The 27546-nt window shown below is 36.7% G+C and overlaps 2 protein-coding genes across 10 annotated transcripts; both read right to left on the bottom strand.

The window, feature by feature from the left end:
- Positions 1–2526: 2526 nt before the first annotated feature.
- Positions 2527–7903, bottom strand: LOC135581673 (uncharacterized). Of its 5 annotated transcripts, none has more exons than XM_065111569.1 (6): positions 7467–7894; positions 5143–6448; positions 4886–4936; positions 4717–4815; positions 3994–4152; positions 2527–2876 (listed from the first exon to the last, which is right to left on the bottom strand). In XM_065111569.1, exons 2-6 carry the CDS (start codon positions 6391–6393, stop codon positions 2745–2747), a joined length of 1692 nt encoding a protein of 563 aa, XP_064967641.1. In that variant the 5' UTR covers positions 6394–6448; positions 7467–7894; the 3' UTR covers positions 2527–2744. The 5 variants fall into 5 exon arrangements, with proteins under 5 accessions (XP_064967641.1, XP_064967642.1, XP_009403311.2 ...); XM_065111570.1 differs by having other exon boundaries at positions 7611–7894; XM_009405036.3 differs by having other exon boundaries at positions 5143–7894.
- Positions 7904–8786: 883 nt separating this feature from the next.
- On the bottom strand, positions 8787–27458 carry LOC103986894 (villin-5-like). Of its 5 annotated transcripts, none has more exons than XM_018827958.2 (24): positions 27135–27458; positions 25975–26107; positions 24236–24335; positions 22015–22083; positions 21666–21908; positions 21414–21591; positions 21219–21351; positions 20894–21056; positions 20666–20813; positions 20460–20560; positions 20157–20312; positions 15055–15123; positions 14904–14972; positions 14666–14803; positions 13781–13909; positions 12718–12865; positions 12593–12603; positions 12355–12495; positions 12124–12249; positions 11812–11877; positions 9715–10027; positions 9425–9639; positions 9148–9352; positions 8787–9057 (listed from the first exon to the last, which is right to left on the bottom strand). In XM_018827958.2, the coding sequence occupies exons 2-23, from the start codon at positions 26028–26030 to the stop codon at positions 9239–9241; spliced, it is 2886 nt and encodes a 961-aa protein (XP_018683503.2). In that variant the 5' UTR covers positions 26031–26107; positions 27135–27458; the 3' UTR covers positions 8787–9057; positions 9148–9238. The 5 variants fall into 5 exon arrangements, with proteins under 5 accessions (XP_018683503.2, XP_018683501.2, XP_064967635.1 ...); XM_018827956.2 differs by lacking the exon at positions 27135–27458 and adding an exon at positions 26995–27126; XM_065111563.1 differs by lacking the exon at positions 27135–27458 and adding an exon at positions 26724–26902.
- Positions 27459–27546: the final 88 nt, after the last annotated feature.

Raw genomic sequence — 27546 nt, 5'->3', positions numbered from 1 at the left:
ATACAAACTATCGCCTCGCTCTTGTCTCGGCTAGCCTAACAAGTGATGCCACCGGCTCAACTGCAATCAATACCTCAACCGCCATTAGCACCCATCGAGATCCCCTCATTCGATACGGTGCCAACATCTTATGATCTCCCAAGGCCCATGGAATTATTGGTCGAGGGAGTGCCTGCACCCTAATTGTTAAATTCAGCACACCATCGCACTACTACTCTTCTATACTCGAATCTAAGACCTAGTCAGTGGATTCAATGGATGACTCCCTGAAGATCCAACTACGGCAAATGGACTAACGTTTAGAAGAGATGTGATGAGAGTTCCAATAATCCAAAGGGGATGGTATGATTGATCCCACTTCGATCGATCCACATTCACTCAGAATATCCAAAAGGAGCCATTCTCGATCAACTTCCACCTCCCATCACTAGAGGCCTTTGACGACAGCACCAACCCGATAAAGTCGCGAAGGGTAAGAACTTCCCTTTGCATAAGTTTAATATCGACTACAACATGCTTCTCTTTTTCCGTGAGGAAGACTTGGAACTTCGCCATCCGAGAGGCATAAGCATTATATTTGTGAGAGGCTCCCTCTCTTGGGATAGCACCTTGGGTGCGTCATCCCTTTAAGGGCGTGGGACCTTTCTCGTGATGACCTTATGTTTCTTTTGTGGTCATTGGTGCTGTTGTGATGCCTAGACCAAGGCAAGTCTAATACCTTAACCAATTTTCCTACGAGTCTAATACTTAGACCAAGGCAGGGAGAAGTGGTTACAATCAAGACAAGTGTCCCTTTGGGGGTAATTCCCAAGAGACATCGATGTAAGAAAATATGAAATCTACCAAGACGGAGGGCAGACTTGAAGCCCGCCATAGTAAGAAGAGGATCCGAAATATATCACAATGGAGGAAGAACTTAAAACTCACCATGACGGGAGGACACGAAATTCGCCATGACGAAGGGAGGACTTAAAATCTGTTATAGCGGAGGGAGGACTTGAAGGCCACCATGATGAAAGGAGGACTTGAAATCTGCTATAGCGGAGGAAGGACTAGAAGCCAGTCACGATAGACGAATGATTCAAAATCTATCATGGTGGAGGCATAGGACAAAGCGTGCTCAAGGCACGTGAGTCGAGAAAACCCAACCCAGGACAAGAGACATCCACTACGATAGAAGTACAGGGTTAAATGTGCTTGAGGCGTATGAGTCAAGAAAACCCAACCCATGCCAAGAGAAGTCCAGTACACCAAAGGCGTAGGGCAAAATGTGCCCGAGGCGTGTGAGTCGAAAAAACTCGACATGTGCTAAAAGAAATCCACTACGATGGAAGCATATGACTAAATATGCCTGAGACGTGTCAGTCGGGAAAACTTGACCTGTGCTAAGAGAAATCCGCTACAACGGAAGCACAAGACAAAACATGCATAAGATGATATGACGAAAGCACAAGGCTAAATGTGCCCAAGACATATGTTGGGAAAACCCAGTCCATGCCAAGAGAAATCTATTACAATAGAGGTGCATGGAAAAATGCACACAAGACATGTGGGTCGAAAAAACTTGACCCACACTAAGAGAAATCTGCTATCATAGAGGTATATGACAGAATATGCTCAAGACATGAGTCGGGAAAACTCGACCAATGCCAAGAGAAATTCACCGTAGTAGAAGCACAAAGCTAAATATGCCCGAGGATTATAAGGTAGAAAAACCTGACCTGTGCCAACATAAATTTGCTACAATAGAGATGCAAGGTGAAATCTGTCATGATAGAGGCGTAGGGCAAAATGTGTTTGACGCATGTAAGTTGGGAAAACTATTTTTGAGCCAAGAGAAATCTACCACAGCGGCGCAAGGCAAAATGTGCCCGAGGCATGAGTTAGGAAAACCCAACCCTCACTCGGCCAATGTGTCCTTTTGATACCACAAAGGGATAGGTTGGCAATGAGCTTATCAGATGAATTAAACGTTGTACTCCTAGGCCCCTCTAATAAGAGCTCTGAAGCATGCTTTGAGGGGGAGGAGACAAATGATAGTGAATATATTACCGACCAATCATCATCTGATATATAAACGCCATGTGAAAGCTATCATTGAAGGAAAAGATCCATGTTATCATCCACGTGGATAAAAGTCCAAGTTCTCAAGGTTGTCTCCCTCCTGACACCCACATGGATAAAATATCAAGAGGGGGACATTGGGTTGGTTATCGATCATCTCCTTCCTAGGGCCAGATACAAAAGCTACTCTTCGTTGCTACGTTGAGAAGCTCTCTTTTCAAGAAAAACCCATATCCACTAAGAAACCTCGATCACTAACTTAAGCATTGAAGGGATCTAAGTCGAAAAATTTATCCCGACCTTAATCTTACTATAGGTGACACCTCCATAACTCCACTTTCATCTCGAAGCCACCTAGCATGCTCCTATGCCCTGGGATTTCGATCATGTGACAAGTTGACTCAGACGTCGACGACGAATTTCCTTAACAATGATATTATTGAATGGATATGGATCATCAAATGAAAATTTTAAAATATATAACTCTAAATTGTCCCCAAAGAATATTCTTTTAGGAAAGCTAAAGTTATCACTGAATCATCCCAATAATGTTGTTGTAACTTAGGGAACACAACGTACACATAGGAGCATCCTAAATTTATTACAAGGATTATCCTAGATTTGTCACAAGGAAGAAAAGTTTGTATTCACAGAGGACATAAAAGATCTTCACCGTTTCTCTACAATGGCAGAGCAGATGACTTGCAGATGGGGCACCAGTTCTTCCGCCGAAGCCACTGCTCGATGCATGTCGCGTGGTAGAGATGCTCGCACTGCAACTCGCCTACTTCTTGTTCCCGGATGAATTCTTCCTGAAACAGATCATCGTCGATCAGAAAGCAAGTTCGCGTATCTGCTACTGTGATTTCTCCAAACCAAACTGAAGCACAATGGCCATGCCATGTTCAAGACTATTACAAGACGCAGTTGCAGCAAATAGCCACCATCCACAAAATAATAGATCAACTAGAGACATTGGAAGCTTGGATTAATGGCCAGCAAAAACAATGGTCTGACATATATCATGCACAAAAAAATATTCAACATATAATTTAAAGCCAAAAAGAAGAAGCTATTACCTGATCGTTATAATAAGAAGCCATAAATAAGAATTTAAACAATGTACAAATTACTAAAGTTTTAGAGATGAACTGATGGGTTATAATAAGAAGCTATTACCTGGATGCTTGGGTAGTAATATAGTAATAAACCTCAGGAATCCTATGCTACACTTGTTTGGACCATCACACATGTGTAAGTACACAATCCCTACACATTTGTATTTTACACACTAGTGCATGAAGATTGAAGAACATCACAAACATACAATGCCTTAAAAATAGTAATGTATATGTGTATCATCTTACTTATTATTTTGTAGAACCCATTTAATGTCCTGCAAATGTTTTTAAAAAAATCAGTAGCAATATTATAAAATTATTTATAGAACCTATTCAATATCTTCTAAATGTTTTAAAAAAAAAGATGAAACCAATTCGCATACGAGGGAATGAATTCTAGTGACAAATGTTACATCCACTAGGATAGCCAGTGGTAAACATGATCATGTTATTTTAAAACATGAATTTTTTCATAACTCGAGAATTTTCACAAGTGACCTTGTTTTAATGCCTATGCTATAGGATAGGATGGATCGCCTGGGCTACTTGGCAAGTATCAAACTGTACATGTTATCTGGAAATGTATGACCTTCATGCTTTAGAAATGTATAAGTGCCAGCTTTTTTTTTTTTTTTGTGAAATGTATAGAAATGTATGAGTGAAAAAAAAGATAATTTCATTAGATCTCAAACTGTTCCAAATGTATGAGTGCCAATTAATCAAGAAAGCTTTCCATGAGAAACACAACCTATCAGTGATAATTTTTCATATTTCACTAACTCATCAATGTAAGAAAACAGCAAAGTACCTGACAAATGCTGCATTTCATATTCTCATCACCACAGACAGCAATTCCAGTGGCCTGATAGGTGGGTTCATATAGGTTTCTCTTGAGACATTTAGACAATTGCTCCTCTGAGAGAGCTGTGCTTACAGTACCCATTTTCTCCTCAAGAGCTAACAATTCCTGACAACCAAAATTTCAGTTTCTGAGCCAATTAGAGACACGTATTTAGAAGGCGACTCTTAAATGAGAGGAAAATGAAAACACAACTATCATCAGTCATTATAATGAATGCAAGTGCAGTTGTTCAGCAAACAAGAAGCTGATATATTCTAAAGAATAGGGATCAACTCAAAGTTTCATCTAATGAAATGCCATCAAGCACTCAGATTCACTTCATCACAAACTAGTCTCAGAGGAAAATAGCTGTAAAGGAAAGAGCTATCCTGCTTTACTCACACACAGAAAGCCATGCAGGGAATAACCATTTGAACGCGTAGTAATCTAGGTTGTGGAATATCAGAGAGATGAAGGCCACTGCACTGCATAAATCCTACACTTGACTAGGCCAAAATTTTTCCTGAGAGATCCATTTAAGAAATAGAATATAGAAATCATCCGTATAATCATTCAAGACACAGCATAGAGACATCCTTAATCACAACTTTGTATAAACAAAAAAAAAATGTAACAAACAGAGAAAGGTCAGTATTGAATTCACAAAAAAGCTACCTACAAAGACTATACCTCATAGGACATATTTTCAATGTCCATCCTCAGGGCTCTATGCTGATCATGGAAACTAAGCCCACAAAAGAACAAACTTGTCTCCAGTACCGATAATTGCTGCAGAATAAAGAAACCTCATTCAGATGATGAAGATAAGATTATGGGGCTGAGAACAGATATTAGCAACCTCATATGTCAGTTCCTCATCTTGTTCAATATGTTCAAGTGCCAAGAGCGCCTGCATATGTATGAACAGTTGTTAAATTTGGGTTCTCATTTCCAATGTGTAGTAATAAGAAACCACCGTTTGATCAAAATGATAAAATGATAACACTTAAAGGAACTCTAGTCCCTTTCTATTTTGAGATAGTTAAACTAAATTGCACCTAGCAAATATATAATAAGGAAAATTGAAACCACAGGATAAAAAGGTTCATATAAAACCTCTGCAATTCCCTCCACATTGAAGTGATGATAGCCATCTCCTGAAGAGCCAAAGAGCATTTGTGTGCTGTTATCCTCAGGTTGAGACATTGACCTACTTTGAAAAGTCTGACTGCTTGATCCTGGTCGTTCATCAAGATCATCACATGCCTTTCGTAATTCATATGAACGACCAGGTGGTACTTCTGCAAGAGAAAAATGATTCCGCTGGTACTGGGGAAGCATAATGGTTTCATCCAATGGAAGGATATTGTAGTCAGCTTGTGCGGATAGCCTCCTTTGACTTTCACCAGTAGAAGCCCTCCCAGTTCCAACTGAAACTGAACCATCCCCAGTGGTAGGTTGGTTTCTGGTCCTTCTTGACACTGGCTGACGTGTTACTTTACTCATACTTGATGAACTTGAGCCAGAACCAGTATGCATGGAAACCACATACCTTTCAGTTGATGATGCACCTGCACCCTTGCATCTGGAAGTAGAACTTTCTCCTTCAGATGGCCGTTTTCTTACAGTATCAACCCTCCCATGATGTGTGAAACCAGAGGATGAAGCACCTGAAGAAAGAACATCTGATGTTGATGTGCAATTTAGCCTATTAAGACCACAGCCCTCTGCACCAGAGCTCAACCTTTGAGCTACAGGTTTAGCAGGATGACTGGCGTGTGTATATGCCATATTTGGGCATCGCATAAAGGACCTTGAAGAAGGGTCTTGTTTTCCTGAGCCAAAATTTCCATTAATTTGTCTATGTGGTTTCCATACTGAATCACTGATAGTTGACTCAGTTGTATCTTCAGTTTCTAAAGGCCCTATGACTGTGGCAGTGTATTCTAAATGTTCTTTCCCTCTTCGTGAATCATCAGAATTTAGATCCTTTAAACACTCAATGTTGGTTAATTTGTCAATCTCATCCTGCTTGCTACTAGTTTCTGCAACAGCTGAGCCCCTTAAAATTTTTTGATTCGGCTGCTCCCTGAAAGACCTTCCATATCCCCTAGAAGTAGAAGATGATTTGGAAGAGCTTCCAGCTATCACCTTACCATTCATGGCATGGAATGAAGCTCTTGCATATTTGGATTTTTCCTGAGTGTCAATTTGGGCACCTCTCACAGTGTTATGCCTGGTACCACACCCCAGCCTGTCACGACACTGAATACTTCGATCTTCATTATTTTGATCTTTGAAAACAATGCCAGGCCTCATGGAAAAACTCTGACCTCCATCTGCTCTCTTAACCACATGCTCATCCATCTCAAAATTAAATGTGGGGCAAATAGTGAAATTGAAGACTATGGTAGAGTTCGTTCTACGATAAGGTGTAAAAATCACCATGTAGAAATGGAACTTATTAGGGTAAAGAAAAAATTGCAGGATATTTGGCAGGTAAAGAAAATTAAAAAGAGTCTGGTAGTAAACCAATATAGTGAAGGAACCAAGAAACCCGAACAAATAATACTTGTGTCAGCAACTAGGAAGTGGTCATAGGTTCCTGCTCATCACACAAATTCTAAGAAACTGATGTTAGCAGACTAGGCATGTCTGCACATAATTAGATGGTAAGGAAAAGAAACGAAACCAACCAATTAGTTCTACTTCACTTTTGTTTGATTCATAGGATCATATTCATGACGCAGCATGATTTAGCAAACAGAATTGTGTATGGAAGCTTTTTCATGTCATTAATATTGTCCTCTCAGAAAAGAATCACAAGAACAGATGCACACAATCAATATAAGATACATATAAACAAACCTCCCATTCAGTATACAAAAGTTCAACAAATGCAGAACATGACAACCAACTCACCGAGAATCATGACAAAATCCATAAATCTAAGAAAAATTCAACTAAGTAAAGAAGGATATGAGTTACTAAAATATTCTTCTCCAGCAAGTCTGCTTCCGTAATCATTAATACGTGACCAAAATAAAAAATATAATGAAAGAAAATTAACATCGAGCTAGATAAGCGAACCACAAATTTTCCTTTTTTTCCTAAAAATAAAAGAAAAAACAAAAACGTCAATGTTGCGCCATTTTATGCATAATTCAAACGATAAACATGTCGATAAATCGAAAATACACAGATAATCCTCGTGGAAGGAGAAAAAAGGGCATTTTGAAGGGGCAAAAGCTTCGATCTTTAGCGAGCTTACATCTAAATTAGCGGACCATACTATTTAAAAGAACGACTATTCAAAGCCGAGACAGAGAGGGCAGCACAAACTCTCAAAAATCGATATACCCATGATACAAAGATCGGTTCTTTCATAAGAAAGCTGGATTCATGGAGCCAAAGTAAACAAAAATTATCAGAAGGAACACCTTAGTCTACTTCATTTTCCTCGTATTGAACCAAAATTCGGCATTCAAATGCACAAAGTCGGATCTTTCGGAGCCAAAGCGATTGGAAAGCGATCTCATCAACGAAAAAACGAACGCTTTTTTCCTTTCTTTCCCGCATCATACCTTTAACTGCGCGTCCTCGTCACGCGAAGTACCCGAAGCGGAGTCGAGGAAGATGGGATGGATTGTAGACAGCCGAGGTGGGTCCGACGAGACCCGCAGTCTGGATGCGCCACCTGCAGAAAGTCCAAAGACGGTGGATGAGCTCATAGCCGCCGAAGGGGGACAGTGTCGAACAGCCGACGAAGACCGTCGGATCTGCCTGGCGATTAGTGGAAAACCCGGGCGCCGTGTCGGATCACGCGTGGGTGGAAAGGATCGCAGCGGACAGGGGAAAACGACGTGGAAAAGTCCGCCGCATCCGATGCCCAGCAAGCAAAGATTGGATTTTTAATGCTAGTCTTCACCAATCATTTCCTTGAAGATGAGGGTGTCCTTTGGATGATCATACCTAAAATATCATTCATCCCTATCCTCACATAGCCGCTCCTTGTCTCCACATGGTTCATATTTTGGAAGGGTAGAACAATTCAAGCTTTCTACTCTGGTAATGCAAATAGAATACAGGGAATACAAATGGAGCTTTTATCTATTTATTACATCGTCTTAGACACATGTTTACTTAAGCTTCCAATTACCTGCACTCAGGATTGTTCAAGGACATTTCAAATAAAGATATTTAGCTGATCTTGATCAAAATTTTATTTTGATACTCCAAATTCTATTGTGCTCTTTAACAATTATATTGGTTCATGTGCATCCATATTTGTAAAATTATATGTACAAATACATGTAGAATAATACATCTCAAGAGCTATCAGTATACAAGCCATAGCATGCTACAAATAAGAAAAGTAAACATACTCTTTGATTAGCTAAACCCAAAGTACTTTTTTTTTTGGGATGGTTTTTACCAATGTTTGATGCAGAACAGATTGACAAAACAGAGCATCAATAACTTCTATTAAGATAACTCTCACAGATTCTGAGTGTTCAAGGGCCTTGATCAAGAATTATGGATCATATTACTGAACATATATGTTTAGCACAAAATTCATGGCATACTTAGCACAAAATTTCTAAGAATTGTAAGAATCGGGTTTAAGGATCCACATGCAGCGAAATATAAAAGAAAGTAGCCACCCTTTTTCCTCAAAGTATTTGGATGCATATTTGTTGATTTGGATAACCATTTAAACCTACCAAATGCAATGATACTACTATTGACGCTTCTGTCACCACCAACCAAAAAACATTTATTTCATTCCTCATAAGATGTTTTCGGTCATACCATAAAAAAATTACAATCTATAAAATTTTGGTCTGCTCACTGCCTTTATCTCTAATAAATGAAAGATACATATTACGAAAAAAAAATAAAGCTGAGAAGACAATTTTTGACCCAAAAAAGGAATAAACAAATCTATGCCAACGGTAAAATCTCATAAACTATCTAAATCAAGAAGCAGCTGAGAAAGCACTTGAACAGCCCATTGCTGATAGGTTTCCACTGCAAAAGAGAACAAGAGATAGTGAAACCGGGGGAAATAAATCACTTAATGGGGCTAATTACACGTAAATTCTCTAAAGAAAGGCATACCCGCAAGTGCATGTGGGTGTGTACGAACACAAAGCCAATGTACTCTTCTGAGGTTTCAACATGTCGTGAGAACTGAATGCAGATGGTAGAATTAAAATAGATGAACTGCCATCTTAAGCTTATTCTGCTTCCATTTTGGTAGGTCATAAAAGGCACTCTTTTTCATGCCAAATTTCTCTTTGAACTCTACTGAAGATAAGTAAGCCTGCAACATGAACAATATACAGAATCTGAGACATGAATGAGGCTTTGGCATGCAAACAGTATAGTGATATACCTCTCTCTTGGTTATATCAATGTCGGCAACAGGATCGCTGGACGATGTAGTTAGGTGTTCATAAGGAAATATAGGAAGCCCTCCATCATCTTCATCTTCCCCCTCATTCATCTCTTCTTTAATGGTGAGGTCATCGTTTCTCCCACTCGCTGAAATTGGATTCTCATTAGAATTGGCCTCCATGCTTTCTTGAGCAACCTTGGATTTCACATCTCCTGAAGATAAATGAAGTCAATACTCTCTTTGGGAAAATTGAGATCTTTAAGATCCAGGAGACCTCAGCCACATACCTCTGGATGACTTTGATTCAACACTTTCCTTTGCAGATTCAAAAGATGCAGTTAAAGCAGCAATTGCTGCTGAACGTGGTACTGGTTTTACAGAATCTGGGATTGTAGACTTTGGATAAAGTCTGGTAACAGCTGGAGGAGGGGTTGAAAGATTCCTGGAATTTGGATTCTCAAAGTTCGCTGCTAACGCACTGAAAGCTGGAGATCTTCCTCTTGCACGAACATTGTCTGGGCTAAAGGACATGCTTCTGGAACGCTGAGATTTATCTGTTACACTTCTTCCACCAGATGTCGGTACACGCCGTTTTGGCTTCTGAAACATTAACATCTAAAATTAACACCCCACTTTACTACCTTCACAAAGAAAAGTGTGTAAGGATAGTTGGAGATGAAGACCGACTTGTTATAAAATTCACATCATAACTACATGACTTCAACAAACTTAGAAACTCAAACTGTTAGCTAGGTTATCATTGAATCTAAATATCTAAGAATCATCCCATTGAGCATCAGACAATCAAAGAGGCATCTCATCTTACAAAACATATATTTGAAACATACTATTGGCTTCTTGTGCTTCTAGAACATTGTATACATAATAAGCCCAAGTGATAGAAAAGATTGTATAATGCATGAAGCCCTTGCTAATATGCGATCTGGTGAGTACTAATGTATGCAGCCTTATCCTTATAAGTGAAGAGGCTGTTCTGTCACTAATTAACCAGGTTGCAGATAAGCAACCAACTGTGGTGACAAAGCTCACCCCCAACATCGGAGTAACAAGTTTGACTTATCATTTATGCCATAAGAGCTCAGTTGATGCTCTTGCTAGCAACCTATCTCACATTTTCTATTAAATAGCTTCACTGAAGATTGCAAAGGTAAAGGAGATTTGATAGTAAAAGGTTTTTTCTTGACAAAAATAGGTTTGGATGGCTTGGTGGAGAAAAGAATCTTCTATATGACTTTTGATGACTTCTCACTTGTAGTTATATCATGATTTAAGAATAAGATCCAGAAGCCAACCATAAAGTGCATGCAAACTTTCCATGCATCGTAGGAGTATGCATTTGAAGCAGTACGGCTTTTCCACAAATTCCTTAATTGTGCAAATTCCATAAAACAGTCCACAGGTCATCTTTGGTATATCAGCTGTTGGACTCATGGACTGGCCTAAGTCAATTGTGCTACTTAGATTTTACTCACCATTTCCCATTGATGTCCAGGTTAAATATTTTGCATCACATCCAACCTGGAGTTTTTTAAATTTTCTAAGCATGGGCAGACCAAATTCTGACAATACTGTCCTTAATTTTTCCAAATACATCAACTAAAGCTGAACTGTCAGATGGGAGCATAAATTGCTACAGTTTGATCATTTCTAGAAAAGCAACTGCGCGTGGCATGCGAAATCCTAGCTTGCACAAAAAGAAGGAAAACAATGAAGCAAAATTATATGATCACTGCTCAGATAATACAAGATATATGATTGCAATAATGAAAAATGGAATACTCGAGTACCTATAAGCTAATAATATTATATGGCTTGATTTTGTTGCCTGGTATGATAGACTACTGAGTTGGTTGCTTGGAGAAAATCATAATTGGTTTTGAAGTTCTAAAAAATGAGACAATCTGATGTGTGGATGTATCACAGAAAAACAGATAAGTGTTTAATCTGATGATACAAGACACCCTTTGACGAAAATTGGTCTAGATCCATGTACTCAATTGGATAGATTCAGCTAAACACTGAGCTTAGATTTTGAAAATACAGTGGATCATATCAAAAAATTATAGACAGAATCCTAATCTATGATTTACTGTTGTAAAAATAAACTAAAAAAAAGCATACGAACACATTCAATCTCAAAGAAAAATAAAATCACAACTAGGTTAGCGTCACAAGGCAAGACACAAACTAGCATATTGATCTAGCCATGCATTTTCTATTAATCATGATATTTTGAGTCTGATGATCTCTTATTAAGCTTCCATGGAACTTTAGGGAATTCTAGAAAATAATAAGAGAAAAAACAACAATCCATCTGATTTGGCCTACCGAACAAGATTGAATAATTATAGATCTTATCTTACCTCAATAGGTCGAGTGACTCCAGTTTTCACTATGGCAAGCTTCCTCTGGTAGGAATTACCATGCATCTGCAGTCAAAGTACAAGTTAAAGATCCTCAGAATAAGAATAAACTCTTATGAAACTCTTGCCAGAATATTCCACTTTAAATTGCTTTGATGGTTACAAAATCCATGCCTGCTATGATTAACAATAAAATCATTTATTTGGTTACTATAAGAAACAGAAGATGAAAACCTGTTCTGTAAAAAGTTATGCTTTTGTATTTGTAACAAAAAAAAAAGAGAAAAAATGATTGCATACTCAAATGCTTACAGCTGATTTTGCAGAGTCCCATGTGAAGAAACGAGTGAAGAATGGTGGCTCATTTCCTTCTGTGACTATGAATATCGAAGTTTCTCGAGATATTTTCTCAAGAAGAAAATCATGTTCAAGAAATTCCTAGCAAGAATCACAAATACATATACAAGGAACCAAATTATTCTTGTATGGAACAATCAAAAGATGGTACATGCATGCTTCTAAAAAGCACATACTATTTTATACCTCTCCTATTTTTAGAGCTTGTGATCTTATCTTTGTGTCCACCTTTTGTCCAATCCAAACGAAGATGTCAGAATGACAGTCGAGGATATATACATCTTCTGTCATCAGATCATCTTGGGTAAAATTAAATATTTCTGTAACCTGAAACTTTATGTTGTTAGTTGAAAACAAGCTAAAATTTATCTGAGGTGTTGAAGAATAATATTTAATGAGATGAAAGGAATTTTCTATCACATACCTTTAAATTGTCTGCATGCCAGCATTTGCATGATGGAAACAAAACACAATATTTTAGCAACTATCACAATCTAACAAACAAAATGCCATAGTAAAGAGTGGAAAATGAATTCCTTTAACACGTACCTTTTGAAAAATCACAATAAAATAGGTGAGGATCATTTTCTGGTTCCTTGACAATCTTTTGATTGGAATAGTCACATCTACCTCCTAGTAAACCCCAAAACTGTTCAGTTTCTGTCCCTTCCTTTTGTGGTTTGTACTGAATATTTGGCTGTAAATATGGCAAACTTATTTGGCATCATTATATCCAATAAATCAGGAAAGAGGATACAAGATTCAGATTCCATGGTAATTTACTGAAAATGTAATATCAGCAATATTTTATATACATGAGACTGTAATTTTTTTGTCTTCTGCTTTATATTATAATTGATGATAAAATTGTGAGCCTCCAAGCCTTTATCCATCATAGATGGATACATAAGGAAAGAGAAGATTTTGTCAAACAGATGCCATCATGTTGTCATCCCCTGATAATTTGGAACCGGTTCCTATTCAAGGTTGATCAGTTCAACCTGATGTCGGGCCATCTGGGAGGTTGGGAGATTTATACTTTCGTTTGCAGTTCAAGCTTATCTTATGTTAGAGAAAGCATTAACAATTTTCAAGGAAGACCAAAGACACCATATGAGAAAGAGGTAAGAAATTTATGCTTTCAACTGCACATTAAAGACCATATGTCACTGTGTTTTGGAGGCCACCATGATCTCTTTATTGCACAGTAACTGGACCTCCTGTTCTTTTCTTTTCTTTTTTTTCCATTGTAACCGTTAGTTTTCCTTTTGCTTTTATCTGCTCCTTCCCTTTTTTTTTTATTTGAGTTGGGTATCTTGACCTAAACTTCTAATCCAATAAAGACTAACTCATCAATGGGTGCTAAGAGAGATGTAAATCTGAGACACTTACAAGTCAATCTTAAAATGATATAAATTGCAAAGTGATAGCATGTGAAAGGCTCGTGCTAGGCAAAAAGAAACTTGCATGCTCAAATAAATATTCAAATAGAATCAACATTACTTTTACTAGAAGAAAATGTAAAGAGGTAAAGAAGCAATAACTGAGCTCTTTACAAATGGAGCTAGTAGTTGTCATGGAAATTTTGGATATTCTAAGATGATTGACAAACCTTTATTTGATCTAGCAGTCTCTCGACAAGATCTTGATCCTCTGAGGTAGTAAGACTTCCAGACCATGTAAAAACTGTTGTATCATTATGCAATATGTAACAGTAAGATGAATTCAAGGAAGATGCCACCTGATTAAAGCACCACAAATAATTAGTCGTGGTGCCATCACTTGATTAAAGCTATGGTAAATACATATACAACTTCCTGTAAAATAAATAGCAATCTACAAGATAGCATTTAGGTCATTGTAGTAAGTGGACTGCAGGGGTCCAACCGTAACACTAAGAGATCCTTGGACTTGATGGATAGGGTAGGAGATGGAAGATCTGTTTCAGTAAGAACTGATACTGGGTCTCTTTTTTATGCAAGAGCTTTCATTACTCCTGTTCTGGCATCAAATATATTCTGCCTTACCAATGCATGAAGAATTTAAAGAGGTCAAGAGGAGGGATTTTCACCTAACCATGACAAGATTGACTTGCTGATCTTGTACCTTGTGCACATGTCAAGTAGATATAATTTTGATGTTGTAGATTATTTTGGTTACTTGATGTACATGTTCCTATAATATATATGGGATATGCAGGCTGAATTTGCCTTGTTTAGAGGTGCATGGGTGGATCCAGAAAAAATAAGTTGCATTAAGCTTCATTGTTTGTAGAAGACAACAAAGCATATCGACCTTAGAGATCACTTCAATCTTCATTACTACAAACTATAACTTCCATTAAGCCTCAACCAACCATATGACTTATCATTTGACATTGCATCAATAGCACTAATCATCAGTCCTCATAGGTCGTCAACAAAAAACCACAAAACAAGAGATTTTTGCTTTTAATTCATGTAGAATTTCGAAGCTAAGATTGACAAGAAGCATTTACCGGCTCAACTTGAATTGCTTGCATGTTATCTGGTCCAGAACCTTGAACTCGAAAAAGTGCAAGACCATCTTCTGAATATGTCTCATCAGCAGTGCTATTCTCCGTGATAAATCTCTTATATCCAGAACTCAACCCACCCTGATGTTGCAAATGGAAGTGTTTAGTAGAACTGAAATTTTTCAGTACCAAAGAACGAGCATATTCTGCACCAACGATTTCAGTAGTATATAGAAGAAACCTTAAAAACAATAAAGATCTGGAAGATTGAAAAGAATTGAATAGGTTCTTTTCCTTCATAAAGACGAGTCTGAAAATGCAGACAGAAGACATTAATCAACAAACTAAAGAAAGAAAACAGAAAGTAAACAACAAGAGAAAATGCTATATACCTGAACAGCCTGTGACTTCAAGGCTTCAACCATCTTTCCAGAGAGGGATATAGCTGAAGCTCTCTCATCCTGTATTTAGATTATTTAGTATAGAATATTTTAAGTACAGATACACCAAAACTTTGATTGCTTCAAGTATAGAATATCTAGCATCTTTAGTAATATTTTTAAGGCAAAACCTCCTAGCCATTTCACTCTTGAGGGTGACAGATCTGTTTAATACACAGAATAGTCCATACTTCAGATCTCCCATAGTTAACTCTAACACCATATGTGGGGCACTAAAAATTTCTATGTCAAACATATGTTTACAAAGACCAAAGAATATTATGCACTGTTGGTACCTTTATTGAAATCATAAAAGTATTTGCTAAATGAAAAATGAAAAATGAAAAAAAAATCATTTAAATATCATAAATCAAGATGAGAAGGAATCATTTAAATAACATAGATCAAGAGAAATAATAATTTAGATATAGCAGAATACTCCCTTTCTTGTCTAATGACTAGTAAAGAAAAACTATGAAGCCCTAGGGAACTGTGCATTTCTTCTTTAATCCTATCTATTGAGAGGATTCTATGAAAAACTAGGAGATTTTGAAAACTTATCAAGAGAGTGTCATTTCTTCTTTAATCCTCTCCATGTTGAGCTGATTAGACCACCTTGCACTTCAGAAACAAAAGGGCAGAAGTACTATTCTATATAAAGCCAAATCCCACTAGCCACCATTATAGACCAATTTGAAGTAATTCAACTTTGTATGATTTCTAGGGCTCTGCTTTGATGCCTCATGGTCACTGAAAAACAAAGCTGCATGGTTGTAAAATATCATGTGTCTGCAGGGACTGTCTAAAAACAAGACAATAGCCTATACAGGATAATCCAAAAGGCAAACTCATATGAAGCCACTCCATCATGTTTTTAGGTTGGTTAATGCATATAAGTTATGGAGGTTTTATACTCTATTTGGAATATTAACATACCTGTGCACATATATAACACAAGCACATATATATTAACATTTTCATTACTTGAAATGATGTGTTCATAGATATTATCCAGCTCTCATGTGGCTTGCTTAGCACCCAAATGTTAGCTCAAGCACCTACATTTTTTACATGAACAATGCAAAGAAGTCCTACGTTTTTTCCATGAACAATCGTCTTACACTAATTCTAGGAACATCTAGTTAAACTTCACCATCCATTGGTTCTTTACTGGCTCCAAGATTCATCCATTTCATAAAACAAGAGCAGCTATCTAGATATAGAGTTTTAATGCCCATTGTTAGTGCCAAAATTCTTATACACATTGCAAATGAACTGTATCAATACTAAAATAGCTTTCGCATGATCTACAAACTTGATGTCAAAGACAGTTCACTGTCCTTAAATCACATAAGAAACTTCTATAGCATGTTCAGACAGGCTATTTCAATCTGTATCATTGTAAGTTTTACAAATTTGTTCAATGAGATATGAAAACCCAACCCTGGTTAGAATAGGAAATTTCTATTACTTTTTAGGTGGGTTATTGGTCCTTCATAGAAGCGAACAAAACTGGAGTGTCAATGAATAAATACCTTTGAAGCAAATAGTGGATATAATTACTAAGTAGATTGCAGATTTTCATTATAAAATCTGGACAAAAGACTTGGAGATCAAATTCATAGAGTAAATAAAGTTGGGAAAAACAGTGAAATAAAGGAAAAACACATTAGAGAACAGAACTGTACAACTTGCTACCTTTTGGTTCTTGCCTTGGTTAATAACAGAGAGGTACTGGAATAAAGAGGATAAATAATTCTATGCTATTTTCACTTTCTGCAATGGAAATCTCACATGGATACAATACTTTGTGAACCTCCATTTTTCTTCCTTCCTTATTCAAAACATATCTTAATTTTAATAGTGTGAAATCTCTAAGGGCAAATACAATGACAACAATAAAGCCGTAAGTCCCAATAATTTAGGGTCAAACATGGATCTTTTGCCGCCATAGAAATATATAAAAAGTCATATATTTAGTTAAGTTCAGATTAATTAAATTTTTATTTATAATTTATATTAAAGTCTTATTCGGTCATTCTTTATCTCTCCTTGCATCACTAACATTAATCATTTCACATTATCTGACTATCGCATCCAGAGGTTTTCTAAACACATACTCATAACATTAATTATTTCACCTCTTCTGACTACCGGATTCTGAGGTTTTCTAAACATATGCTCATACCATCTTAAACGATTTTCTGCCTTCTTATATTTTATAAAAACAATACCTAGTTGTTTACAAATAAAAATATTTCGTTTCCTATCATTCCTAGTAATTTCATACATTCATCTTAATATTCTCATCTCAGTAATACAAACATTTTGTATATATTGTTTCTTAACTTTTCAACATTCAGATCCATAAAACATTGTTGATCTCACAATTATCTTATAAAATTATTCTTTTAATTTTAAAGGTATCCGATAGTCACACAAGACTCCTGATGCCCCTCGCTACTTTAGCCATCTTGTTTTTACTCTATGAATAATATATTCATCAATCTCTCCATCTTATTAATTAATTGATTCAAAATACCTAAAGCTTTTACTCGAATGGACTTCTTATCCATCCAACTTAACTATATTTTCTTGTTTATTTCTAAAATCACTAAAATTATATTTTATATATTTAGTTTTAGTCCTACTTAATTTAAAATATTTAGTTTTTAAGGCTTACCTCTATAGCTGAAGTTTATAATTAATTTTACTTAGGTTCTCATCACTATGTCATCAACAAATAACATATACTAGGGAGGTCATCATGTAAGTGACTAGTAAACTCATCCATTATCAATGTGAAAAAGTAGGGGCTTAACACGGATCATTGATGTAAACTTATGTTAACAAAAAACTCACTAGACATACTCCTTATAGCTTTAATATTAGTAGCTATATTATCATACATATCTTTAATAACATCAATATAATTAGTTGATATATCTTTTTTTTCTAAAACTCATTATAATAAATCTATAGGAACACTATCATAAACTTTCTCTAAGTTAATAAAAACCATATACAAATTTTTTTTCTCCCTATACTTTTCCATTAATTATCTTGATAAATAAATAGCTTCTATGGTTGATCTTTCGGGCATAAAACCAAATTGATTTTTAGAGATTTTTGTTTCAAACCTTATCCTACTTTTAATAACTCTTTCCCATAGTTTCCAAAGGCAAATAACAAGCAGAAACAATATGATAATGCCAAAGGAAGACCACCATCATACAAGTCAACTAAGTCTTACACTACACCACAAACACCTTTCAAGGAGGGAACTTCTAATCATGGTTCGCATTACTGGTCCGTATCGGTATACCAACCAGGCAACCAATTGTCGGTACGATAAGTACTGAGTTGTACCGAGCTATAACGAGCATACCGACACATGGTACACTGGGGTGTACCAATGTACTGCCCGTACCAATCCTCTATCAAATCGGTATGTATCGCCTGTACCGAGCGGTACACTTCGATATGTCAAACCTTACTTCTAATTGCATATTTAATCCGATATGGGAGTAAGCACTCTAATCTTTTAAATTTAGACTTAAGTGGCATCTAAATTTTCCAAGTATACAATGACTAGTTCTAGAAACTTCACTTGCCTTAACGAGGAATGTATAAGAGAATTTAGCAAATCTTTCCAAATTTACAATTTTCATGCTGCTGAAGAAAAAAGATAAGAGGTCAATGACTTTAACTAGCACAAGTGAATGCATAAATATTAGGTTGTCTAGATAGATCAAATTATAGTCACAGGATTGATAAGTATCATCTGACAACCGCCAGCTTTAGATCAATCTTTGAAGAATTTTCAAAGATTTTGCTATCACAATGAAGAACTTCCAATTTACTAGTGATTCAGAAATGAACAATAACATGGTTAAACTAATTAAACTTCTTCAAGAAACAGAATGTGACCTTGTCAATCTATAGCAGCGTCAATATATATCTAAAAACTTTCACACGAGCCCAGATTAATTGATTGCCTAGTTTCAAAATATATAAGCAGCTCAAGTGCACCTTGACACCAAATAGTTACATATCCTCATTACCAGTAATATCCATCTGCTGCTGATCGACTTGCAGACCTGCCTGATTCAGGCTGTACAAGGAAGTTTAACTTTTGATTGATCCCTGAAGGTTTAAATTTTCTTACCCCCAATTTGCTGCTGCATCAGATGTCACGATCTGAGCACATGCAGCCCGTAAAACCTCTGTCCAGCGAATTACTGGTCATGTGCAGCAAATCTACCAACCTACTCCACTCCTTTCCTGTCTTTGTACCCAAGCTTCATCAACAAATGGTCAGAAGTTCAAAACTCTGGTAAAAGCCTAATCTTCATAGGTCTCTCAATGATCCATCAATTACATGTTCACTTCAGTCTGTGCAATACTTATTTTCTTAAAATAGTCATCTATCTCTAAACTTCAGAATCAACATGAGGGAACATCCTGTGGACATCCAGAGAACCAAAAAGATGAGGTACATTCTGTATCCTGCCTAGATTAGCTTCTCTATGAGCTACATAGTCATAGCTCCTATCAATATGTTTGAAATTAACAACATTAAGCCTGTCAGCAAGGAGCCTGTGCAATACTTATCATGCCACTAGAAATTCACTGAAAAGTGGCCAGAGATTGGAGATAATAGGTTTCCATTTTTTGCCATGTTTTCCCACCACTGATGATACAAACTCAAAAGGGCATGACCCAGCATATGAGACTCCCAACAATTCATGTCCGTAATAGTAAATGTACACATCCTTACCGAAGAGGCTAATTACATGACTAAAGCCCTAGTCACCTGTGTTGCAAGAAGCAACCATATTGATCCAATGCTCACCCTTTATTGACAATACGAGCTATTATCTTTTCTTTTATTCTTTGGAGAATCTCTTTAAATTCATAAGTAAAAAATCTTGTATAATTTCCTTTTTTTTAGCTCATCCATTTGCAACTTCCTTTTTTAAAAAAATATCTTTGCTGCGAGGACTTAATGTCCTAAGTAAAAACTAAACAAGCCAAAAGAATGAGCTAGTTACCTCAACACTCTTCGTCCCAAACCAAGTACCAATTAGATATTCCTCTTTATCTTCACCAGAATATGTATACTGGAAGATATAGCAATTTCCACTGTAAAATTTTGTCTGATCAGAAGATGCAAGAAGCACTTTCTCATCACCATTTACATGCCAAACCTGTTCAACGAAAAAAAAAAAAACAATTTTATATGCCTCTCTAATGATATATTCTTCTGAGAAAATTAAGGCAAACAAACTCAATTATGGATTGGCATCTTTACAGTACCAGCATCAGCTAAAACAGGGAGAAAATTACAACAGTACCTGTAAATCGCCTGTGCAATCAATGTATGGCTGAGGCTCTTCCTTTGAAGTATCAGACTTTGTAAGACCCTCCACATTCAACCCCTGGCGCTTTAAAAGGGCTATAAGGCATAGAGCACACAACCTTAGGAATTAGTATTTTGACACATTCTATAGAAGAGTTAAGGACATTATCTAATGATTTTATAACTTATTTGAAGTCTTACCAGCAACCTTAACTCTACCATCTTCAGAAGCAGCTGCACCAGCTGTCTGTGGCCATGTATCAAATTTTGAACGAAACATGACAGTCTCAAATCCTTCAACAACACGAATTACATGACATTTTTGTCTGTCAGGTCCACTAATTAATTCCTGCATAATATATACACAAAAATGTATCAATAGAAAATGAGGAAATAAAAAAGCTCTTAAAGGCAAGTTTGAGCTGTTACTTCCGCAGCAGCACTTGCAATTTTCCTTTCCTCAAGTGATGTATTTCTGCCAATCCACACACAGACTTCAATACCACAATCCAGCAAGTAACACTTATTTGTGTTTAGCAACTCTCTTGTCAATGAATCAGCATCAACAGGTGTTGGCTGCCCATTCTCAACACTTAACAAAGTCAAACTGATTCTATTAGAAACAAAGTCAAACAGATTATATAAGAAACTAAAGTAACCATAGTCTATTAGAAAAACCTTCAGGAAAATGTTTTAAGAATCCAGATTCAGAGAGTTAAGACAATTTAAATACAAACTAATCAATAAAACTTACCAAAGTAATTTCACAGAAATGGTATCCACATCTCTTGCTTCCTCGGAAGATACCTTTCTAGGAAGAGGAGCAAAGCCACCAAACAAGCCCCAGAATTCTCCAGCATCAGCATCAGCCATCAACTTGCCATCCTCTATAAATAACCACTAGTCAGATCAGCATTTCTTGATAAGTTGTTCGAGTCTAAGAACTTACCAATAGCTGCTACCTCACACTTTCCATCGTGAAAAGTATCTTTTATATGTTGGACCACCTCAAGAGCTTTAGCTCTTTCTTGAATGGTTGAGTTGGATCCATTAAACTGAAAAATCTTTGATCTTGTGTCCAGAATGAATATACCATCATGATTGAGGGATGACCGCACAAAAGGAACCTGGATATAATGAAGAGCAAGCTTGAGAAAGTCATGGCTGATAATTGTCCTGGTACCTTTGACGATTTAAATACCTCTTTTATGTGGACAACATGTTTCCCTTTGCAGAGATATAGACGAGTCTCATGCTCATGCTCATTTACATCAGCATGCCTAAATCCAGATGCCACTCCACCTTGTTGTGGAATGATACATGGTCTAAAGTAAGACAGGAATTTCTTTGTCTCGTTTCCTTGTACCTCACGATACTGAACAGCACGTCCACCAAGAACTGTATCAAGCTCAATAGTCTTGATGGCAGCAGTCGAAGCTTCATCCTATTCATTTTCAAATAAATATCAAAATCAAACTGTACATATTACACATTATTTCACAAGGGAGACAACTAAATGGAATTATGCACTGAAACTCTGACAGCCTAACCTGAGTAGTATCTTTACCAAGCCAATAATGGATATCATGATGCAAAGCACCATTTTTCAGGGAAGACGTCTGCAGAAAGAAGAAAATTCAGAAGCAAATGTATAACAGAACAGAAATGACTGAAACAAACCACAAACAAATATATAACATAATTACCAAAAAATTCAAGTTATGCCACGTAAAGAGAAATTCATCAAGAGGCACATAAGGAATCAAATATTACATGTCTATTACTCAAACACTGTTGACTCTAAACATAACTTATCAGAAATAATCAGGTATCAGATGAATGCACATTGTCTCTAATTTTACTTTTTACCAAATATTTATTTCCCTATGGATGTAATAAATTTGAGAAGTGGATTAGCATGTGAAATTAAAATATGTAAGAAACAATGTAAGTTGGGCAGCAACATAATAAGGGGTTATATCTTATAGCTAAATTATTATAAAAAGTACTATATTATTAGTTCACTGTTATAATTCTTCAATACATAATTAAAATATGAATGATATGAAGGTTCATCCAGTGTATCGACCAACAAAGGACTGCTGAAGTAAATAATTTTTACCCTTGTCTGCAAGTGCTTATTTCTTTAGTGCAAAATAAGGAAGACTTAAGTGGGCCATTACAACAAAAGGATCTCAAAGTTTCAAAGATATAGTAAGTTACCCCAACTTGATGTCATCTTGCTTGACGAATGATATGAAATTTAATGTGATATTGTCATCTTTATAACACCTGGAATGATGCAGTTGGTAACTTGTTAATCACTATGATATGTTCTGTGCTCTTTACTGTATTTTCATATACCCTCTAGCATCATACTCAGTGATTATGTGTTCCAACCATTCTCATCAGATTTTCGAACATAAGAAGAGTTAGAAGATCCAAGAAGTGAGTATAAATATTGAAGCAAAGAATGATGACGAACGGTTCCATCCCCAGCATCCTCCAATTCAAAACTTCTAGTGCGATGTTTGAAAATTTAGAAACTTCAAACACGATGTCAATGAAAACATGTGCCTGTCCTATTGCACATTGACTAAGCTATTAAGATATCATTATACAATATCGTTAGTTGATCCATTCTGGCACTAATTGGCAAGGAACAAATACATGTGCCTGTCCTATTGCACATTGACTAACCTCTCCACCTGCATAATCATTTACCTCTACCTCTGCCCTTTTTGTCTCTCACTAGAAGAGTCATTTGTGAATTCCATGTCATTTATAAGTGAAAAGGCAGTGATGGGTCTTCAGAAAAATAAATTTGTCAACTAAAAAGTACTCATGATACAACTTCCTCCAAATGGCTTTATAGTTACTACCTTGAAAACAAATTGTTGATCCATAACAGTGTTCTATATGACCTTTCCAGATTTTAAGTACTCATAAGAGCATTTTGTTAAAATGTTCATTCTAAGTTTCATTGTGAACTTCCACCACAAAATGACTGAATGCAGCCTGTTAAAACCACGTGAATTGAATCTTGCTTCAAGACAAGATCCTCTTACATATCATAGTTTTATCCAATAAAGAGGTGGATAAGACAGACTTATTTGCAGCTCTAATCTTTTGGCAAGCAAACTAGAGATTTTTTTAATTGAATATGGTGTGAAATGATTATCGTCGCACAACAACTTATGTGCTCCTCATTCCCTTAAATTTATGATCAATTACAGACCATGACACAGCCAATTACATTGGCAAGGATGTCAGCATTCGAAGACAATCCAACCGACAAGGACTTCTGCTCACCGACAAAAACCAGCAGCACCTAAATCTTTCATAATTTCCTCAACAGGTCAAAACTACAATTTAATGGACAAGACTTTAATTTAAAATTAGAATGCACAAAATGAGTAGAATTAATAAGATGAAAGAATTTGTGCACTGTCCTGCCTTAACAACGAATAAACAATTAACTCAGAAAGTGATTCTGAAGACAAATTTTAAAAAGCTCTTTGTTGAAGTTGCAGCAAAGCCCCTTTTATGCTTCAAAATTAAAATAAGAGGCGAATATGATCATTAAGACATTAGAGGATTTGGTTAAGAGTGCAGAAATAGTAAAAATACAAAATAAGAATTTCCTGGACATTTAATCACAGAATCATGTGGACATATAGGATAAGGCGAAAAGCAGAGTGCTTAGAGAACAGGATGGGCAACAAGTGAACATTTCACAGATTCATTTGAAATGAAAATCTGAGATAGTACCTTCAAAATCACATATGAATCCCCTGTAAAGAACTTTCCATGAAAAGATTTTGGGATAGGAACAACCGCAAAATTCTCAATTCGCCATACTTCCATCCCACTGTGGCTTGTCAAGGAACATAAATGTATGCCATGCAGTCATAAGAGACAGGTTAACTACACAAATATTACTATATTAGACTCAAAGAAGAAAAACTATATTAATGAGATTTCCATATCCCATCCCAAGCTGGACGGTTTTGTTAGATAGCTTCCTGACAACATAAATGATTACCATAAAGAAGTAATTGTGCATCTTCATGCAAAATATGTTGGAGAATTAGGAATTAAATTTTAATGGCATTTCAGCTCACTTGGGCCCTTCAGTTCTGGATTGTTCATAAAGATAAAAGCTTGTTATTTCCCTTTACTCTTGACATTTCTAAGCCTAGGACATTTCAAAGGATTACTATGGGCATGAGCTTAAATTGTCCCACTAAAGTGGATCCTTCTACCAGGGTTCTCAATTTCGATGTGTAATACTCGGTACGGGCGGTACATACCAGTTCGAGGGGATACTGGTACATGGACTACCCTCTACTGGGCAGTACTGGTGTTTTGACCTCGTATCGGGTGATATGAGATCTGTACTGGGTGATAACAATCAAAATTCGATTGTTACTGAAGCGTACTGACCGGTACGCCCCCAGATTTCGATTGTTTCTGAGGTATACCGGTCAGTACGCCCCGGATTTTGACCATTACTGAGGTATACTAGTCCGGTATTTTTGGACTGTTACCTCCAAGTATTTTTGAAGGTTTTTCAGCTCTTTTTGGGCATACCGTCGGTACGATCTGATGTACTATCGGTATGCCTCGGTATGTACCATACTGATCAGGGCTTGATATATCGGTACAGACTGAAATTAAGAACCTTGCCTTCTACCATGAACTAGCATGCATCTCTTGAAAATTACTTGTAGAGCCAAGATTACGATTCCAACTTAGACCATTGATCTCAGGTTGATAGCCACATAGGATCTTGTCATATTTCCTTCTCAATGTTAACTATGCTTATAATGGTAAAAAGTAAGTGGCTCCAATTGGAATGCTTAGGCATATGATTAATCTAGGCAACACATTTTTAGTATGAACTAAGGTGAATCACTAGGAGAGAATTTTGGGGGCAAAGAATAACAATTTTTCAGTCCACCATCAAAAGTTCTAGAAAGAGTCACCTACGAGAAGAATTTTCATGATTTTGGAAAAAAGCATATTTCAAGAATTATTATTTTATTATTATTATTATTATTTCAAAAGAAGGACAAAGGTGAAGAGAATTCATTAAAATTAGTCTAATTTGTATACTCAGTTGTCCTTAATTCTTAAACAAAAGCTGGATGGTGGTGAATTCTGTGAAAACTTAATCCTTGCAGTTGTAGGACAAACTATAGATAAGAAACTTGAATAAACCGCTAATGACACTTGTTTTTATAACCTTGTGAAAAATGTTGGCTGAAAACTATTTCCAAGTTGCAGAAAAAGGTTAAAAGATTTTTTTCTCATGTCTGACCTTGTAGACCAATTCAGCAATGTCTTTAACTCATACTGAGAATACAAGCAAGCAATCATCAGATATTTCTTTGCTTTTGCATATACAAATTGAAAACAAGATGACAGATAAATTGTTATATTCTGTAACCATTAGCATAAGTATTTATACTTGTCTAAGGCACCAGGACTAACGAAGTAAAGGATACGCCTTTGTTCCTGCACCATGGAAAGCAGGGTCCATGTCCTTCCTTGATGCTGACATATTTCTTTGGTGTAACTAATCACTTTATGATTTGGCTTCAAAGTGGACACACGAAAGCTCTACAATTGGATATCAACCTAAAATTACACCAGCACAATCAGGACTTGCAGCCAAAATTGGATAGAGCACTAATGATAAAAACATTTGACCAATAGGAAGATATGCAAGAAAGGGAATTTAGAAGTGCAGCATGGACTTCATATGCATTACAACATGGAGTTGTTTGACGAACCACAAGTTAACAGAGGATGTACATTAAGTTGGAATCTGAAGAGAAAACACAAAAATAATTTTTCTTCCTATCGCAACGAGGAAGAATGTTGTGAGCTTCTTGAAGTTGACATTCTAAGTTTTTTGGCATTCACATGAAACATAGTAGGACCGTGAGACACCAGTATAACCTCCTAGCAAGTAATAAATCACATTCCCACGGTGGAAATGTTTAGCAGAAGTGGAAATTTAACCTTTCATCAGAAGAAAACAAAAGAGGTTAGCATTCAAACAAAAAAGGCCATGAACAACAGATCTGTCAGCATTTCATAATTAGTTCAAGAACCTTTAACCATAAGGAGTTTGTATTCACCATTTAAGGTTCCAAAACAATGCATAAGACAGTAACAGCGACCCCAAGTTCTGCATCAAAGAATCCCATTTTTAATCACTCGAGACATAAACATGCGAATCATGACTTACACACTCTCGGCAGCGTCCAATCATCCTCCCCATAAACGCTTAAGATCAAGAAACAGAAAGTCCAATACTTTTACATCACGGACTGCTACACCAGATCAATTTCCGGCACCAATAACGTCAAATTTTACCAGAATTACCAGAATGCAATGAAAAACTTCAACAAAAAAAATATCAAACAATACAGCAATTTGAAGGCCCCCACTGAGCTAAACGAAAACGAGACAGAGAGAGAAAAGATGCAAGCACGGAACGCGAGAATCCCAACACAAACCTTATTCAATGTACTCTCTTGCAGATTAACGAGACGACATCGACAACTACCCATACCCCGCATAAAATAATCAGAGGAAGAACTAAGAAAGGGAGTTGGAACTGGAGACCATGCCCCACTGTCAACCGTGAGATGCTGACCTCAGATTCAGAAGATTTCTTCGGAAAACCCTAAAAGGTCGGATCGTAATACAAAATAGAAGAAAGGATCAAATAATAAAGCGAAAAAGAAATATGCGGGCGATGATGAGAACCGGACTTGTCTTTCACCGTTGGATATAAATATTATCTTTATTACTTTGTTCCTAATATTTCTGGGAAAATATGAGGACGATGTTACAGAAGGTTAAGGTTCTGATAACGAACCAATGCATGGTTACCACGTGGCTCGTTGGAGCGCGTCGCAGGGTTGCAGGGGACGGAGCGACGACGTGGTGGTCATTGAATGGGGAGAAATGTGTTTCGTGTTGCGCGAATTGTCGTAGGAACCGTTCAAACCGAGGAAGAGGAGACACCAACGGCCTCGGCCGTGGACCAAATCCCTCTCTTATGG

The sequence above is a fragment of the Musa acuminata genome, chromosome BXJ2-6 (assembly GCF_036884655.1).
Source record: "Musa acuminata AAA Group cultivar baxijiao chromosome BXJ2-6, Cavendish_Baxijiao_AAA, whole genome shotgun sequence".
NCBI lineage: Eukaryota > Viridiplantae > Streptophyta > Magnoliopsida > Zingiberales > Musaceae > Musa > Musa acuminata.
Note: the sequence above shows the minus strand (reverse complement) of the source record. Positions and strands in the feature narration are given on the sequence as shown.

Excerpts from the sequence above, each read along its gene's own strand:
- LOC135581673 (XM_009405036.3), bottom strand. The coding sequence starts at position 6,474 with ATGGTGATTTTTACACCTTATCGTAGAACGAACTCTACCATAGTCTTC. Across the intron at positions 4,937-5,142 it reads ATGTGGAGGGAATTGCAGAG|GCGCTCTTGGCACTTGAACA; the intron begins GTTTTATATGAA and ends ATACATATGCAG. Across the intron at positions 4,153-4,716 it reads TTGAAAATATGTCCTATGAG|GAATTGTTAGCTCTTGAGGA; the intron begins GTATAGTCTTTG and ends TTTGGTTGTCAG.
- LOC103986894 (XM_018827958.2), bottom strand. The coding sequence starts at position 26,030 with ATGTCAGCATCAAGGAAGGACATGGACCCTGCTTTCCATGGTGCAGGA. Across the intron at positions 12,866-13,780 it reads GACTGCTAGATCAAATAAAG|CCAAATATTCAGTACAAACC; the intron begins GTTTGTCAATCA and ends CCATATTTACAG. Across the intron at positions 9,640-9,714 it reads TGAATCAAAGTCATCCAGAG|GAGATGTGAAATCCAAGGTT; the intron begins GTATGTGGCTGA and ends ATTTATCTTCAG.